The sequence below is a fragment of the Myotis yumanensis genome, unplaced genomic scaffold (genome assembly GCF_028538775.1).
Source record: "Myotis yumanensis isolate MYYU_CA2020_CCGP unplaced genomic scaffold, mMyoYum1.0.hap1 SCAF_23, whole genome shotgun sequence".
NCBI lineage: Eukaryota > Metazoa > Chordata > Mammalia > Chiroptera > Vespertilionidae > Myotis > Myotis yumanensis.
Window position 1 is genome coordinate 9661297 of NW_027223774.1, and position 15285 is coordinate 9676581.

Consider the following 15285-nt stretch of genomic DNA (forward strand, 5'->3'; position numbering starts at 1 on the left):
CGGGGTCCCTGGGTATCGGGGTGGGGATCAGAGTGGAGGGGCTGGCCCTGAATGTAAGTGGGGAACGGGAGGGTAGGGGCCCGGGCAGAGGTCTGGCGCTGGCCCTGAGGAAATGGCCTTGTCCCAGGGGCTGCTGCTGTGGCTGCTGCTGAGCGTGGGTGGGGTGCGGGCATCCAGGGGGCCACTGCGGCCACTGTGCCGGCCCGTCAATGCCACGCTGGCTGCCGAGAACGAGGCCTGTCCGGTCTGCATCACCTTCACCACCAGCATCTGTGCTGGCTACTGCCCCAGCATGGTGAGCTGCCGGCCTGAGGACGGTGCTGCCACCTGAGCGCCAGGTGGACCGCTCAGGCCTGGCCCACAGAAGACAGGGGGCAGAGGGCGGGAGGGAGGCCGCCGCCCCTGGGTAGGGGCTGGGGAGTTGGAGTCAGAGCTGGGCATGTGGGAGGGAGAGTACAGAGGGTCCCCTGGCTAGCCGAGTCTTGGGTTTGTGGGGGGGCAGAGGGGAGGTCAGGGGAGGGCTTGGCCCTGGGCAGACGCCAATGCCACTCCCCCTCTGCGCTGCCTCCAGGTGCGGGTGCTGCCGGCCCCTCTGCCGCCTGTGCCCCAGCCGGTGTGCACCTACCGTGAGCTGAGCTTTGCCTCCATCCGGCTCCCCGGCTGCCCGCCTGGCGTGGACCCGATGGTCTCCTTCCCTGTGGCCCTCAGCTGTCGCTGTGGGCCCTGCCGCCTCAGCAGCTCCGACTGTGGGGGTCCCAGAGCCCAACCCTTGGCCTGTGACCGCCCCCCGCTCCTAGACCTCCTCTTCCTCTAAGGATCCCCCCAACCTCACCCTCCCATGCCCACCCCCACCCCCGGAGCCAGCAGCTGCTCCTCTTCTCCAATAAAGGCTTCTCACACCGCGCCCGGGGCTGCCTTTCTTTGGGCTCAGGGTGCGCATGTACGTGAGCACACACCATACACACACGAAGGGTCCAGTTTCAGAACATTTTATACAAAGTCACAGTGTCAGAACTCTGGTAGAAAACGGGGAGGCGGGGGAGGGGGCATCCGCTCAGGAGGTGTCCATGGTCTCGCCTTCTGTAGGAGAAGAAGGTCATGTGGTCACTGGGGCCCAGAAGCCAGGCCACCTCTCCAACTCTCCAGACAGGCCACCGGGGGAGGGGGGACGGGCGCGGGAGAGACACTCACTGAGCTCATTAAAGAGGAAGGCGTCCTGATACTCCTTCATGTACTGCGTGGAGCGCGACTCGTCCAGGAAGAGCGAGTAGACCCGCTTGATGTCGTCTACCTGCACCTCCGTGCCCTGAGGGGGGACAGTGAGAACTCAGGGGGCCTCCCAAGGGAGGGACTCAGGCCACATCGGCCAGGTTCAAATACCACCTCAGCCACCTCCTGGGTGAGCCCCATCTCTCCATTCCTCAGTTCCTTCCTCTGTGAGACGGACTTACAGTATCAACTCTCAGTCAACAGATGTTTACTGAGGACCTACTGTGTGTCAGGCCAGCAGGCACAGAAAGAAACCCAGGGAACAAAGTCCCTGCCTCTGAAGACGTATGTTCTAGCAGCAAATGCAACAACCCACCCCAAGCCCTTGGAGTGGTGGGTCACTCACTGGCCCCGGCCCCGAGGGCTCGAGAGCCGGCTGACCTTGCGTTTCCGGCACACCAGGCTGGCGGCGGTGATGAGCTGGATGGCGTAGCGCAGGGAGGTCTCCAGGCCAATGCGGGTCAGCACCGTGTAGGCGTCCTCGCTCATCTCCACATCTTCCTCCTCACACCTGCAGGCAGGTGGGGGTGGGGGTCAGACGAGGTCAGGCCTGTGACTGCAGCATCCCCCCGCCCCGCTCCCCGCCCCCGAACATGTGGAGCCTGCGTCTTCAGAACTGCAGAACGCTGGGCAAGAAGGGCCACTGAGGCACAGGCTGGGCCTGGACTCTCCCCTTACAGACTCTTTTCTCCACCTCAGTTACCAGCCCCTCCCCTCCCTCCCCTCCCCACAGGGGCCCCCACCTTGCATGGGAGGCCCCGCTCTACCTCTTTCAGGCCCAGAGACTTTGGGCCAGTCACCACCACCCCACCACCACCCCCCAGCTCAGTGTCCCCGTGTCCAACAGGGCGGACCCCAGCCTGCCCGCACCGGATGCGGAGGATCTGCTTCGTGTCCTTCTCGCTGTAGGGGGAGGTGGAGACAATGAGCAGCCGGTCCAGCAGGTCGATGGGGATGCCGTGGGGGCTCTGGTAGCTGGTACCCCCGGATCCTGAGGGGAAAGGAGGGCCGTCAGGGGACGCCTCCGGAGCCCGGCGCTCCGTTCCTTCTCCTCGGACTCCTCCCACCACCCCCTCCCACCACCCCCCTCCCTGGGCCAAATTCCACGTGACCTTCAGCCCCAGCTGGCGTCAGCGCCTGGCTGCGTCAGCCCCGCTGGAGAGCGCTGTCGGGATTACCGGACCAAGGTCCCCTCCCCTGCGTCACCCAGGAAGAGACCGCGCGGGTCCTTTCCCTGCTGCACGTGGCAGGCGCTAGGGAGCCAGGAGGTTCTCATTATTGGTGAGAGCTACGCTCTATAAAATGGGGCAAACACTCCATCAGCAAAACCGAACCCGGCTCCTGGGGGACACACGGTTAGGTTCCTGTGGGCCTCTGGCCGCTATTTGCCAACGGCCAATACATCGCCTGGCTCTATGTGCTTTGTCTGAAGACAACTTACTATATATTACGGACTCCCTCCCATTGAACTCAGGGCTAACGGCACTGTAACGGCCGTAATGAAGTTCACCTAACATGCATTTCCTCTGAGACTCAGCCCCCTGCTTCCGGAACACCCGGGGGCCGTTTTAAACAGCAAAGCCACCATCCGCAAGCACCGAATGTGCCAAGGGTGGCACTAAATAGATCACGACCGAGAAAGCGTCACGAGTACCGATCTGGGGGTGACAGATACATTCCAGCAGCAGATTCGGGAACCCCGAATCTGCCCACAGCGAGGAGCGACTGGATCCCCGCCTCTCCCAGGAGCAGCCGGGGCGCCGTGCCCACGCCCTGAGCTGCACCCGCCACACACGCTCTCGCTGCCTCTTCTGGCCTCAGCCCTGCCCCCTGGGCAGTCACGGGGCCTTGCTGTCCTCACTTGGGAAGTGGGACTGAGACATTATCTGCATCTTGAGCTTCTTTTGAGGTTCCCAGCGGTTCGTCTGGGGAAAGTGCCAGTGGAGGGCCAGGGAAGAATGGCCGCTGCCCGTAGCCCTGCCCCTTCCTTCCCTGTGTGATAACCACCCGCTGGCCAGGTCAGCTGGCACACGGCTGCAGCTGGTGGCGACACTCCCCCGCCGCCCGTGCCACCAGGCACAGCCACGCCCGAGCGGTGCAGCCTCTGGACTCCAGCGTCCGGGGGGCTGTTTGCTCCCCACTTCCTTCTCCCTTCCTCGGGGCCAAACCACAGACGAGGTGAAGAGAGCCAGCCGGGAGGACAACAGGGCCCGGGGCGCTGGCAGCACCCGAGGACGGAGGTTCCCAAGCTTCACCGGAGCCCGTGCCCTTCCCGGCTCAGGAAGTGCCCCCAGTATCTCAGGCCGGTAGAAACACTCAGTTCCGCTTCGTTTATTAGGTAGTTGGGCCTGAGTGAGTTCACTGTAGTGCTTGATCCTGTGTCCAACACACGCTACCGTGCATCCCTCAGAAAGCTACGCTGTCCCACGGAACTCCTGTTTTATGGGGTGCCTTGGCACACAGACTGGGAAACTATAGCCTCAAGGGATACAGGAGCAACACAACAGAAAATCCGGTCCCGGGGCTTCCTGGTGGAGTAGAGCTGCCTACCCACCCTGACCACTACCTACCTTTTTTTTTTACCTTTTTTTAAAAAAATTTAAATATATTTTTATTCATTTCAGAGTGGAAGGGAGAGGGAGAAAGGATCATTGATTGGCTGCCTCCTAGAAATGCACCCTGGGGATCAAGCACGCAACCCAGGCATGTGCCCTGACCAGGAATCGAACCCTGACCTCCTGGTTCCTAGGGTGACACTCAACCACTGAGCCACACCAGCCAGGCCACCCCTACCTTCTTTAAGAGAAAAGTCCACCCTCTTCCCTGGGCCGCGGTACTGTGGGGAGCCTGTTACAGCAGCTAAGCCCACACCCCCCCAAGATGTGCAACGAGCATGCCCTTGGACCCTGTGGCCACCCCGCCCGGAGCAGCCTTTCCCGAGGCCAGCTCACCGGGTGATGCCGCGGTTGGTGGCCATGATGAGGACGGGCGCCATGTCGCTCTCCAGCGCCCGGTTGAGGAAGGAGAAGCTTTCGATGTCCAGCATGTGCACCTCATCGATGAACAGCACCTGGGAGGCATCAGGGCGCGTCACCTCCCGCACCCAGGCCCGTGCGTCCCTCTTCTCTCACGCCCCACCCCCACCCCCCCCCACCCCCCGCCCCAGCGCCACGCCCGGTACCCACCCCAGGGATGATCTCCGCCTTGCCCTCCTCGCGCCACTCGGCCACCTTGGCATTGATCTGCTCTCGGACCTCTGACTTGATCTCCCCTGTGTCACCTGCAGGAGGCAGGGGTGACAGGGGGCGGGGTCAGAGAGGAGACAGGGATCTGGGGCCAGATGTGGGCGAAGACGGAGGAAGACGGGGCACGGGGGACAGAGGGAAGGGACAGAGACTGGCGTGGATGAGCGACAGGAGGGCGAGGGGTCTGCGATGTCCCCCAAGAGGAGGAAGGGAACTCAGGACGGAGAGGAGGAGGGCCTTGCCCCCATCAAACCACCAGAGGGGACTTGGCACAGAGGGAGAGGGACAGACCACACACAGAGGGAGGATGGGGGGGGTGAGCGGGGTGCAGAGGGGTGAGCAGGCGGGAGGAGTGGATGGCGGGGCCTCACCTGAGAAGAGGGCCAGGAAGCCCTGGGTGCGGGAGTTGATGACGTCGATCTCGTGCAGGGACACGGTGTGCACCACCTCCTTGCGCTTCTGGAGCTCCCCGTCTGGGCACTGCACGAACTTGGTCTACGGGGCAGCATGGGGGTGGGGTGGGGGTGGGGGGACAAGGCAGAGAAGAGCATGAAGGGGGCCCACAGGGGCTCTGTCTCGGGGAGATCGGTGCTCCCTGGAAAGGGGCTGGGAATCCAGATGGGGTAACCTGGAAACCCCAGGCCCAGAAGGTAGCTAAGAGCCTTGAGGGCACAGGGGTTCCTGGGGACCTCGGGAACCGTGAGCACAGTGCCAGGTTGCGGGGCCCCGTCCCAGAGGGCACAGGGAAGAGCCAGGAGTACTAGGGACAGGGGCTGGGTGACGGGAGGATCCAGGGGAACATGCGGGTGCCTGGAGGGAGGGTGCCCAGGCCCCGGAGCACCTGGGAGCCCATGGCGTCGTAGTCTCGCGCGCGTGTGAAGGAGCGGCCCAGCTTGGAGATCTTGCCCGTGGCCTTGTCGATGGTGATCACATCCCTGCAGGGGAAGGAGGCGGGAGTGAGGAAAGGGAGGTGCCCGAGCTCCCCTACCCTGAGCGCGGGGCGGCCCGCCGCTGCTCACCCGGCCTGGACCTTGTCCTTGGTCAGGGACTCAATCATCTTGGTGCCCAGGTCGTATATCGTCTCCATCTCGGTGGTCTTGAGGGTCAGCTTGCCCACCTTGGAGCCCTGAGGAGGTGACATGCCGGCAAGGGCTCAGAGAGGCCCCAGCGTCTCTCCCACACCACGTGGAACGGGCCGCAGGGGAGCTGGGGGTGATGGGTGTGTTCGCTGCCATGACTGGCGGTGGCTTCATGTGTGCACACATATGTCAAAACTGAACATCCTGAAACTTTTAATGTGGGCAGCTTATTGCATGTCAATTGCTCCTCCACAAAACTATTATAAAATACCGAGTAAACAAACGAAATCCTAAAAGATAACACAAAAAAAATACAAAAACAAGCTGGCCCGGCCAGCATGGCTCAGTGGTTGGGTGTTGACCTATGAACTAGGAGATCACAGTTTGATTCCCGGTCTGGGCACATGCCCGGGTTGCGGGCTTGATCCCCAGAGTAGGGTGTACAGGAGAACTAGCTTGGGAATAGCTTTCCTTACATTTAAATATTCTACTGTTTTTACTTTTAAAATTCTTGAGGTGGCAAATTAAAAAAAGAGGGTGTCACCCTGGCCAGGTACTCAGTGCGTCGTCCTAATGCGCCAAGGTTGCAGGCTCGATCCCTGGTCAGGGCACATACCACAATCAACTAATGAATGCATAATAAGTGGAACAATAAACAAATGTTTCTCTCTCTCTCTCTCTAAATCAATAAATTAAAAAAATAAAAGAGAGACCAACAGATAAATTATTAGGTAAATAGGAGAAATAAAGGGGAAACCAAACCATGAGAAAGACTTGAGACATGAAATTTAAAAAATGCGCAGTAGGAGCTATGGTGTATAAGAACGCATGATGAGTGATAAAACGCAAAGACGTGATAACGAGCGAGGGTGGCTACCTCCGCCTTTGCGGGGAGACTTGGGGGGTGTAGAAAGAGGAAGGAAGAAGGCGCTGGGGGTTGGCAAAGTTCTAGATTTTGCTCTTGGGGGTGGTTATGAAAGTATTTGCTTCATAATCACTTATTAGACCACATGCTTCTTTTAGATGTTTCTTTGTATCTATTTTACTTATAACAAAAAAGTTAGAAAAAAAGTCTTAGGTTAAAACAGCGGTTCTCAACTTGTGGGTCGCGACCCCTTTGGCCGTCGAAAGACCCTTTCACAGGGGTCGCCTAAGACCATCCTGCATATCAGATATTTACATGACGATTCATCACAGTAGCAACATCACAGTTATGAAGTAGCAACGGAAATAATTTTATGGTTGGGTCACAACATGAGGAACTGTATTGAAAGGACCAGAAGGTTGAGAACCACTGGGTTAAAAAAAGGGAGAGAATCTGAGCTGTGTAAATCCCACGGGGCAGGCATTTAAGCCTGACTGTTAGGAATTCCCTGAAGAAACTTCCAGACCTTCTCTTGTTCCACCACTTGGTGTGTTTTTAAATATATTTTTATTGATTTCAGAGAGGAAGGGAGGGGGAAGGAGAGAGAAACAAACATCATCAATGAGAAAGAACCATGGATCGGCTGCCTCCTGCACACCCCCCAGGGGGCTCGAGCCTGTGACCCGGGCATGTGCCCTTGACTGGAATCGAACCCAGGACCCTTGGGTCTGCAGGCCGACGCTCTATCCACTGAGCCAAACCAGCCAGGGCTCTACCACTCGGTTTTAACCACTCACGGTGTCCCTCACAAATTAACGAGCTGCTATCCATTCAGATAACCCCCTACTGTAGGCTCGCAGATGCTCCGATCTGCAGTGGAACATTCCATGGGATTCCGACCTCAGCGCAACCCTCCCGCCTGGAGGTGGCCCGGACTCGGGGCAGACTCACCGTCCCAGTGGCCGGCCGGTCGATCTGGATCTCCACCACCTCCCCTTCGATGATCTCCGTCTCCTCCCTATCAGAGAGCAGGTCTGAGCAGAGCACCTGACCTGGCCCCGGGGAGTCGCTAACTGCCATCAGCCCTTGGGCACAGGCCGAGCTGCCAGGAAGGGGTGGAAGGGGTGGTCCCGAGGCTGCTGGGAGCTGCCCCGCCCCTGCCCGGGGCCCTGTGCTCACTTGATGCGGACGCCGATGGACCTGCGGAAGGCCTGCGTCAGCGCCTCCGTCTTGCTCATCTCCAGGGAGAAGATCTCGCTGCCCGCAATGGCTGTGAACGGGGTGTCGGGGCCCAGGGCCTGCGCCATGCCTGGGGAGAGGGTGGCCTGGGTGGGTGGGGGCGGCCCTGGCACCATGTCCCCCAAAATCCACTCTGTGGCAACACCAGCTCTTGGTGCTGCGGGGCAGACAGGGTGACGCAAAGGAAGCCAGGGGCAGGGGCCTCCGCAGGACCCTGGATTGGACCGCACTGCGTGAGGATGAACTCTGACCCTATCGTCTTCCCAGCACGGGGCCGGCCTTCTCCATGGCGTGAGGCCTGGGTTTGGCCGTGCCTCCGAGGACACCAAGCACTGAGCCCCCCTCCCAGCAGCCCTTCCGGGGCCCTGCCAGGTCCGAGCCACATCTCACACAGGCGTCCCAGCTCCCTCCTGACCAGTGTGCCGTGGGAACTCTTCCTCGTCCCCTTTTCAGATGAGTCACACTCTGCGCCCGGAGACCTGCTCCCTGCTGTCTGTCCGGGATGCTCCCAGACACCCTGCAAGTCTCGGGAAGCCTCTTCTGACGACCGCCACTATGTCCCCACCCCGCAGGTCAGGAGCCTCCTCTGCCCATGACAGCACACCTCACGCTGCGAGGCACCGTGTCCACCACCACCTCCCTAAGGTCGGGCTTGGTCTGCCTCTTCTATGTGTTCCCAGCGTCCGGGCCAGGGCTTGCACACCCGGGACCCTGGGATGAGTGCTGCTTCATCACATCCTATATAATAAAAGGCTAGCTCGCAAATCGACTGAATGGCGGAATGACTGGTCGCTATGATGTGCACTGACCACCAGGGAGCAGACAACGCAGGAGCTGCCTCCTGGTGATTAGTGCACTCCCACAGGGGAGCAAGGACAGCGGTGGTGGCGGGAGCTTCTCCCACCTCCACAGCAGTGCTAAGGACCCCTTGGGGGATGTCCGCCTGCCGGCTTAGACTGCTCCCCCAACTAAACGGGCCTAAGCCAGCAGGTGGACATCCCTCGAGGGGTCCCAGACTGCAAGAGGCCGCAGGCCGGGCCGAGGGACCGCCCTCCCCAGTACATGAATGTCGTGCACTGGCCTCTAGTATGTATGTGTGTGTGTGTGTGTGTGTGTGTGTACATACACACACACACACACACACACACACATATCTATATACATATCTTTTCTTTTAGAGAAAGAGGAAGCGAAAGAGAAAAGCATCAATGTGAGAGAGTACATCAATCAGCTGCCTCCTGCACGCCCCCTACCGGGGGTCAAGCCTGCAACCTGAACATGTGCCCTGACTGGGAATGGAATCTGTAACCCTTTGGTACAGAAGACAACACCCAACAAGCCACACTGGCAGGGCAAGTGCTGCTTCATCTTAACTGAAACCCGGCTCTTCCTTGAATCTCACCGCCTGGCCTCGCAGTCTGAGCACGAAGGTGGGAGCGAGGGGGCAATAGGAGGGCCGAGGAATTCAATGAGCAAGAGGTTCCTCAGTAGGTTTGGAAGGACGGGTCGTTCAACAAGGATGAGGGGCAGTTATGAGTAGAAAGCTCTTAACCTGCTAGTGAATCGCAGAAGGGAGTGCTGGTGTCTAATCGATGCCACCTTCTTCCTTAGCAACAGAACCCCTTTCATTACGGTAGCAATGGTCCAAATTAAGATAGAAAATCTATCCTCAGGTCTCACCCTCCCTGCAGCAGAGTCACCATATGATTAAATTACAGTCAATATGCCGAGCCCGCGTGACCTATGAACGAGGAGGTCACGGTTCGATTCCCATTCAGGGCACATGCCCGGGTTGTGGGCTCAATCTCCAGTAGGGGGCATGCAGGAGGCAGCCGCTCAATGATTCTCTCTCATCATTGATGGTTCATCTCTTTCCCTCTCCCTTCCTCTCTAAAATCAATACAAATAAGTTATAAAAAAAAATTCTAGTCAATAAAATATGAGCAAAAGTGTGTGGGACGCCCAAGACAAGTGCTTAGGGAGCTCCATCTAGTAGAACCTGACTGCAATTCCTCTCTTCTCCCTGCTCCAGGAGCATGGGCGGGAAGGCTGGCGCTTCGGCAACCCTCTTGGAACTCAGAGTGATCCCCACGGGGAAACAAGTGCAGAGAATGTCGAGGCGGGAAGGTAGGCGGCTTCATGGAACCGCTCACCAGGCCGCAAATGCCTACATTCATTCTTCTCCCCGAGAGAATGAACCGTCTGTGGTTAAGCCACAGCCGTGTGTGGTTTCTGTTAAATGCGCCTGAATCTGACCTGGACTTCGATGGGAGGGATTACCGGGCAGAGACCGGAAGAGCTCCTGCCCCGAGAGGTGTCTTACCCATGGCGATGGCGGTCTTCCCCGTGCCCGGCTGGCCGGCGATGAGGACCGCCCGGCCCGCGATCTTCCCTTCCCGGATCATCTCCAGCACCACGCCCGCTGCCCGCCGGGCCGCCAGCTGGCCGACCATGCCCTGGGAAGCCTGGGGGTGGGAGGTGAGAGCACGCCAGGTGACTTCCTACGGGGCCACCCCTGCGTTTCTGCCACCTCCTGCCTCGTGATGTGAAAGTGGATGTTGGGGAAAAGCCAAGAAAGCCTTCTCCACCCCAATTTTTCTAAGACCAATAAAAGTGTACACGGGCTGAATTTTATAAACAGGTAGCTAAAGGTCTGGAAGAACATACTGTCTCCATAATCCCGGGGGCCTGGGTCCCTCCACCCGAGGCCTCCAGGGAGCAGGCCTGCCACCCGCCCCCGTCAGCTCTACCTGCCGCGGCTCCAAGGCATCGTCCAGCCCCAGCCCCCGGATGTGGGAGTGAGCGCCTGTGAGCAGAGAAAGGACCGGAAGGCAGTTACTGGCCAGCTCGTGGCGGTGTGTGGCCGGAGGTGAGGGGCTTCCCCTCGGGCTCTGGTTTCCTCCTTGGCCAAATGGGGGGCCTGACTCCCCCCCTCACTGAAGGAAAGCAGGACATGCTGCTAAATGCTCAGTAAACCAGAGGGCTCCTCTTAGAAGACATCACAGCCGGACCGCCCGTGGCTCACGCGCGGTGTGAGCTGGGACCGGTGACTGGAGTCTCTGAGCCTCAGCTAAAATGGGGTGACAGTCACAATGTGCACCTCGCGGGGCAACTGCAAGGATTCAACGGGATCGAACTCGTGCATTCAATGGCACCTGCTGGCACCTGCTCTGCCACGTCCCGTGCTGGGGGCAGAGCTGGGAACGAGGCAGGCCCGGTCCCTGCCCGGAGGAGCTGATGCCGAGTGCGGGCCGGCGGTATGGGGCATTCAGCACAGCCAAACGTAAGCACTCGGCAAACTCCCACTCCTGGGACCTCCAAGCCGGATGCTGGGGCACCCGGGAGCCCACAGGGTAGCGAAGCCTGCAGCCTGGGATTGGGGTCCGGCCAGGGCGCCCCACGTGCCATCTGACACCTCTCTGGAACTCAGCCCCCCCACCCTCAGATAGGGGGATGGTACGCAGGCTGCATGCTTCTCGGGGGTCCTGGGCAGATTGGCTTTCCAGGGGTGCACAGGGCGGGCAGGGTCTAGTCTTGCTCCTGATCCGAGCTCACTCACCAATACGCTCGATCCTTGTCACATCGCGGACCTCTGGGACTTTGGTTGTGGCCGTCTGGGGGCGGAGAAGACACGTCAGAGCCCTCGTCATCCCCGTGTCCACCAACTCCCTCCTCTGTCCGTCCTGCCTCTCCTCCCCACAGGCCGGCCGACAGCCCACCAGTCCCTCCCACCCTCTCGGCTGTCACCATCAATGCTGCTGGGCGACCCCACTACACCCTGAGTCCCAGGGAGATGAAGACCAGGTCTGTCTCAGCCACAGCTCCTTCCCCACAGCCTAGCACACACTTGGTGAAGGAGGAAGTCCTCCCATCACCTGTAACTGTAAGGACAGGCAGTAATGTAGAGCGGGCATCAAGCCGGGCATGGTCTGGCCTGCAGGTTTCCCAGCCGCCCTTGTGCTGTGAGGCCCCAGCTCTGTCACTACTTTTGCACACGCAGGTCCTCGGGTCCAGCTTGCTCTCCCTGCCCCCCGCCCCTGCCAGGTTAGTTCTAGGGTCCCCGGGTGTCTAGACAGAAGGAAGGGCCTCCCCGGGGAACCCGATCTCCCCGGTAACCTCACTTTCACGAGGGAGCCCAGTAAACCAATGTTCTTGGCTCCAATGGATGTGTGTCCAATGAAGGGCACAGCCCACACCTCACTGTTCAGCTCAGGGCTCAATGTTTGGGTTTGAAGGAATGATGTATTAAGGTGCTGAGCTCATTCAAAAGGCAGGTACTGCCCTGGCCGGTTTGGCTCAGTGGATAGAGCGTTGGCCTTCAGACTGAAGGGTCCCGGGGTTTGAATCCGGTCAAGGGCACATGCCCTGGTTGCCTGCTCGATCCCTGGTGGAAGGGGCGGGGGGGGGGGGGGGGGGGGCCTGCAGGAAGCAGCTGATCAACAATTCTCTCTCATCATTGATGTTTCTATCTCTCACTCCCTTTCCCTTTCTCTCTGAAATCAATAAAAATATATTTTAAAAACAAAACAAAAGGCAGGCACTAAGGCCCCCTGCGCCCCTGGCTCTCCAAAGAGTGAAGCCAGCCACCACCCCTTCTCATGCGGGGGAAGAGAGATGAGTGAACACAACCTGGGACAATTGAAGACCCCCCTGGAGAACCACGTGAATGAGAACAGCAGCGTTATTCATAACCGGAAGCTGAGCACAGCCCCAAACGTTTGGCATCGCCCTATAATAGAATATTCTTCAACCATAAAAAGGAACAGGCGGTTCCGGTCCGTGATACAACAGGGGTGAACCTACAACATATCGCGCTGAGTGAAAGGAGCCCGGCACAAAGGGCCACACGCTGTGTGATTTCATTTATGTGAAACGTCCGGAACAGGCGAGTCCGCACAGACAGAAAGGCAAGTAGTGGTTGCCTAGGGCGGGGGGATGGGAGGATTGAGGGGCGCCGGTTAGGAGGAATGGGGTCTCTTTTGGGGGTGATGAACATGCTCTAAAATTGATTGACAGAATGCACCCCTCTGTGAATAACCTACCTACTCTACAGGGGTAGACTGTATGGGCTATGAATTATATCTCAATAAATCTGTTCACAAAAATCTGGGTGATGGGTCTGTAGGTGTCTGTTATATTATTTTCTGACACTTTGGAGTATTTCATAATTTCTTTTTGTTTTTCATTCTTTTTTAATTTATTGATTTCAGAGAGGGAGAGACAGATAGAAACATCAATGATGAGAGAGAATCACTGATCAGCTGCCTCCTGCACGCCCCCTACTGGGGATCGAGCCCCCAACCTGGGCATGTGCCCTTGACCGGAATCGAAGCCAGGACTCTTCAGCCCCCAGGCCGACGCTCTAACCACTGAGCAAAGCCAGCGAGGGCCATAACTTCTAATAAGGAGAGGGAAACGGGAGAAGCCAGCATGCTCGTTCAGCTCCGTGGCCACCTGCCCCAACCCGCCTTCCTCCCCACACGTCTCCCTCCCACCGGAATGAGGCGATGCAGGCACCCAACCTAGGGACCCTCCTGGCTCTGGGACCAAGAGTCTGGACATCCTGACCCCCACGTGGTCACCAGGCCCCTCCCACTTACTCTCACCTCAGGAGAGGGTGGAACCCAAGAGCATGGGTCACTGGCCCCAAACCACGATCAGGAGGCTGAGAACCTGCCCCCCACCCCCCTACACAGCCTACCGGACCTTACCTGAGGCCAAAAAAAAGACATGGATCCAGGAATCCCAACCCTTCCCAACCCCAACGAAGCAGACGCACCTCCTACAGGCCTTCCCTCTCCCCATGAGCCTCTCCCACCGATCCCCCTGCTGCCCATGGAAACGGGTCATTTGGAAATTCGGCACCCACTGCCCCTCACGCTTCCAACGCTTCGTCCACACCCATGGGGACCGGGTCTCAGGAGTGTGGCCACCGCCCTTTCCTCTCCCGCTTCCCTATTCACCCCTTCGCCGTGGAAACAGCTGGACTCAAATTTCACCCCCCAGACACCAGTAACTCTCACCCCCACCCTTCCCCGTTCCTGACTGGAGTCACCATGGGAACCCAGGCACCCGGAAGCCCAGTCCAACCCCCAGCTCAGACCGCATCCCTTCTCCGCTCACAGGTTTCTTGAGCAAGTCCTTGGTGCCAGCCCCGGTGTACCTGGTCTCTCTCATGGAGTTCACATGCCATTCATTCATTCATTCAAGAGTCAAGGGATAATTCACTGCGCACCCACACTGGGCATGCCCCTTACGGGGTGCTGGAAATATGTGGGGGCCCAGAGCCCTTCCCCTTCTCCAGGGACACCCTCTGAGTTCCCAACACTCTTCCTTTTTTGGCTCAAGATGCACCAAGCGACCGCAGGGACCGCAGGCTGCGCTTCTCCCCTGCACTCAGCTGCCATCCCCACCACCAACAGCTCAAAGATTCCCGCGTGGCTGGGGGCCCAAGACACCAAAACTCTCAACAGACTTTAGGGCAAAGGACTGCAGGACTGGCCACTGGTTGTGCCCAGAGAGCTGGGAGTTGGAGTTGCTATCGGAGCTGATCACCGAGACCCTAAATATATATTCACAGGAACCCACGGTTCCGGGATCCAGCCTTTTCTTTCCTCCTCCCTCAGACCCAGGAGTCCAGCCCCCCAGCCCCTCCTCCCTCGGACCCAGGGGTCCAGGCCCCCAGCCCCTCCTCCCTCAGACCCAGGAGTCCAGGCCCCCAGCCCCTCCTCCCTCAGACCCAGGGGTCCAGGCCCCCAGCACCTCCTCCCTCAGACCCAGGGGTCCAGGCCCCCAGCCCCTCCTCCCTCGGACCCAGGGGTCCAGCTCCCAGCCCCTCCTCCCTCAGACCCAGGGGTCCAGGCCCCCAGCCCCTCCTCCTCAGACCCAGGGGTCCAGGCCCCCAGCACCTCCTCCCTCAGACCCAGGGGTCCAGGCCCCCAGCCCCTCCTCCTCAGACCCAGGGGTCCAGGCCCCCAGCACCTCCTCCCTCAAACCCAGGGGTCCAGCTCCCAGCCCCTCCTCCCTCGGACCCAGGGGTCCAGGCCCCCAGCCCCTCCTCCCTCCGACCCAGGGGTCCAGGCCCCCAGCCCCTCCTCCCTCAGACCCAGGGGACCAGGCCCCCGGTCCCTCCTCCCTCAGACCCAGGGGACCAGGCCCCCGGCCCCTCCTCCCTCAGACCCAGGAGTCCAGGCCCCCGGCCCCTCCTCCCTCGGACCCAGGAGAGCGGGTCCGCGCTTCAGTCCTCCGCATGCAGACACTCACCACGGTTGCCATGATGCTCCCCAACCGCTAAGACCCTAACGGAAACGGAAACGTGCTAAGAACGAGGCGATCGGGCCCCTCTAGGCTGTCAGGTCCTCCACAGATCTCGGTGGTTCCTCCTAAATATGCAAACTCTCCTTGTAGGGCGAGCCGCCACTTTTTAGGCCGAAACTCCTGGGCCAGTTCCCAGCTCCTCCTGGCCCCTCCTCCTTTTACCCAAGCCTCCTTGCCGAGGCCGATTGCAAAATTCTTGCCACTTCTGTGAGCAACCACACGTCCCCCACGCTCCCTTTCCTCCTTATTCCACCCACTTTCCTCCCCCCGC

General features: G+C 59.5%; 2 protein-coding genes across 2 annotated transcripts; one reads left to right on the plus strand and one right to left on the minus strand.

The window, feature by feature from the left end:
• The first annotated feature begins 88 nt into the window (after positions 1–88).
• On the plus strand, positions 89–847 carry LHB (luteinizing hormone subunit beta). Its single transcript, XM_070402134.1, has 2 exons — positions 89–295; positions 572–847. The coding sequence occupies exons 1-2, from the start codon at positions 113–115 to the stop codon at positions 812–814; spliced, it is 426 nt and encodes a 141-aa protein (XP_070258235.1). The 5' UTR covers positions 89–112; the 3' UTR covers positions 815–847.
• A 126-nt stretch (positions 848–973) lies between these two features.
• On the minus strand, positions 974–15275 carry RUVBL2 (RuvB like AAA ATPase 2). Its single transcript, XM_070402607.1, is given in 16 exon segments — positions 974–1080; positions 1192–1306; positions 1651–1780; positions 2140–2252; positions 2254–2260; positions 4221–4339; positions 4455–4549; positions 4886–5009; positions 5356–5449; positions 5534–5640; positions 7410–7476; positions 7638–7767; positions 10021–10162; positions 10448–10503; positions 11257–11311; positions 14961–15275. Coding segments are annotated over 16 exon segments (1392 nt in total). The 5' UTR covers positions 14973–15275; the 3' UTR covers positions 974–1054.
• Positions 15276–15285: the final 10 nt, after the last annotated feature.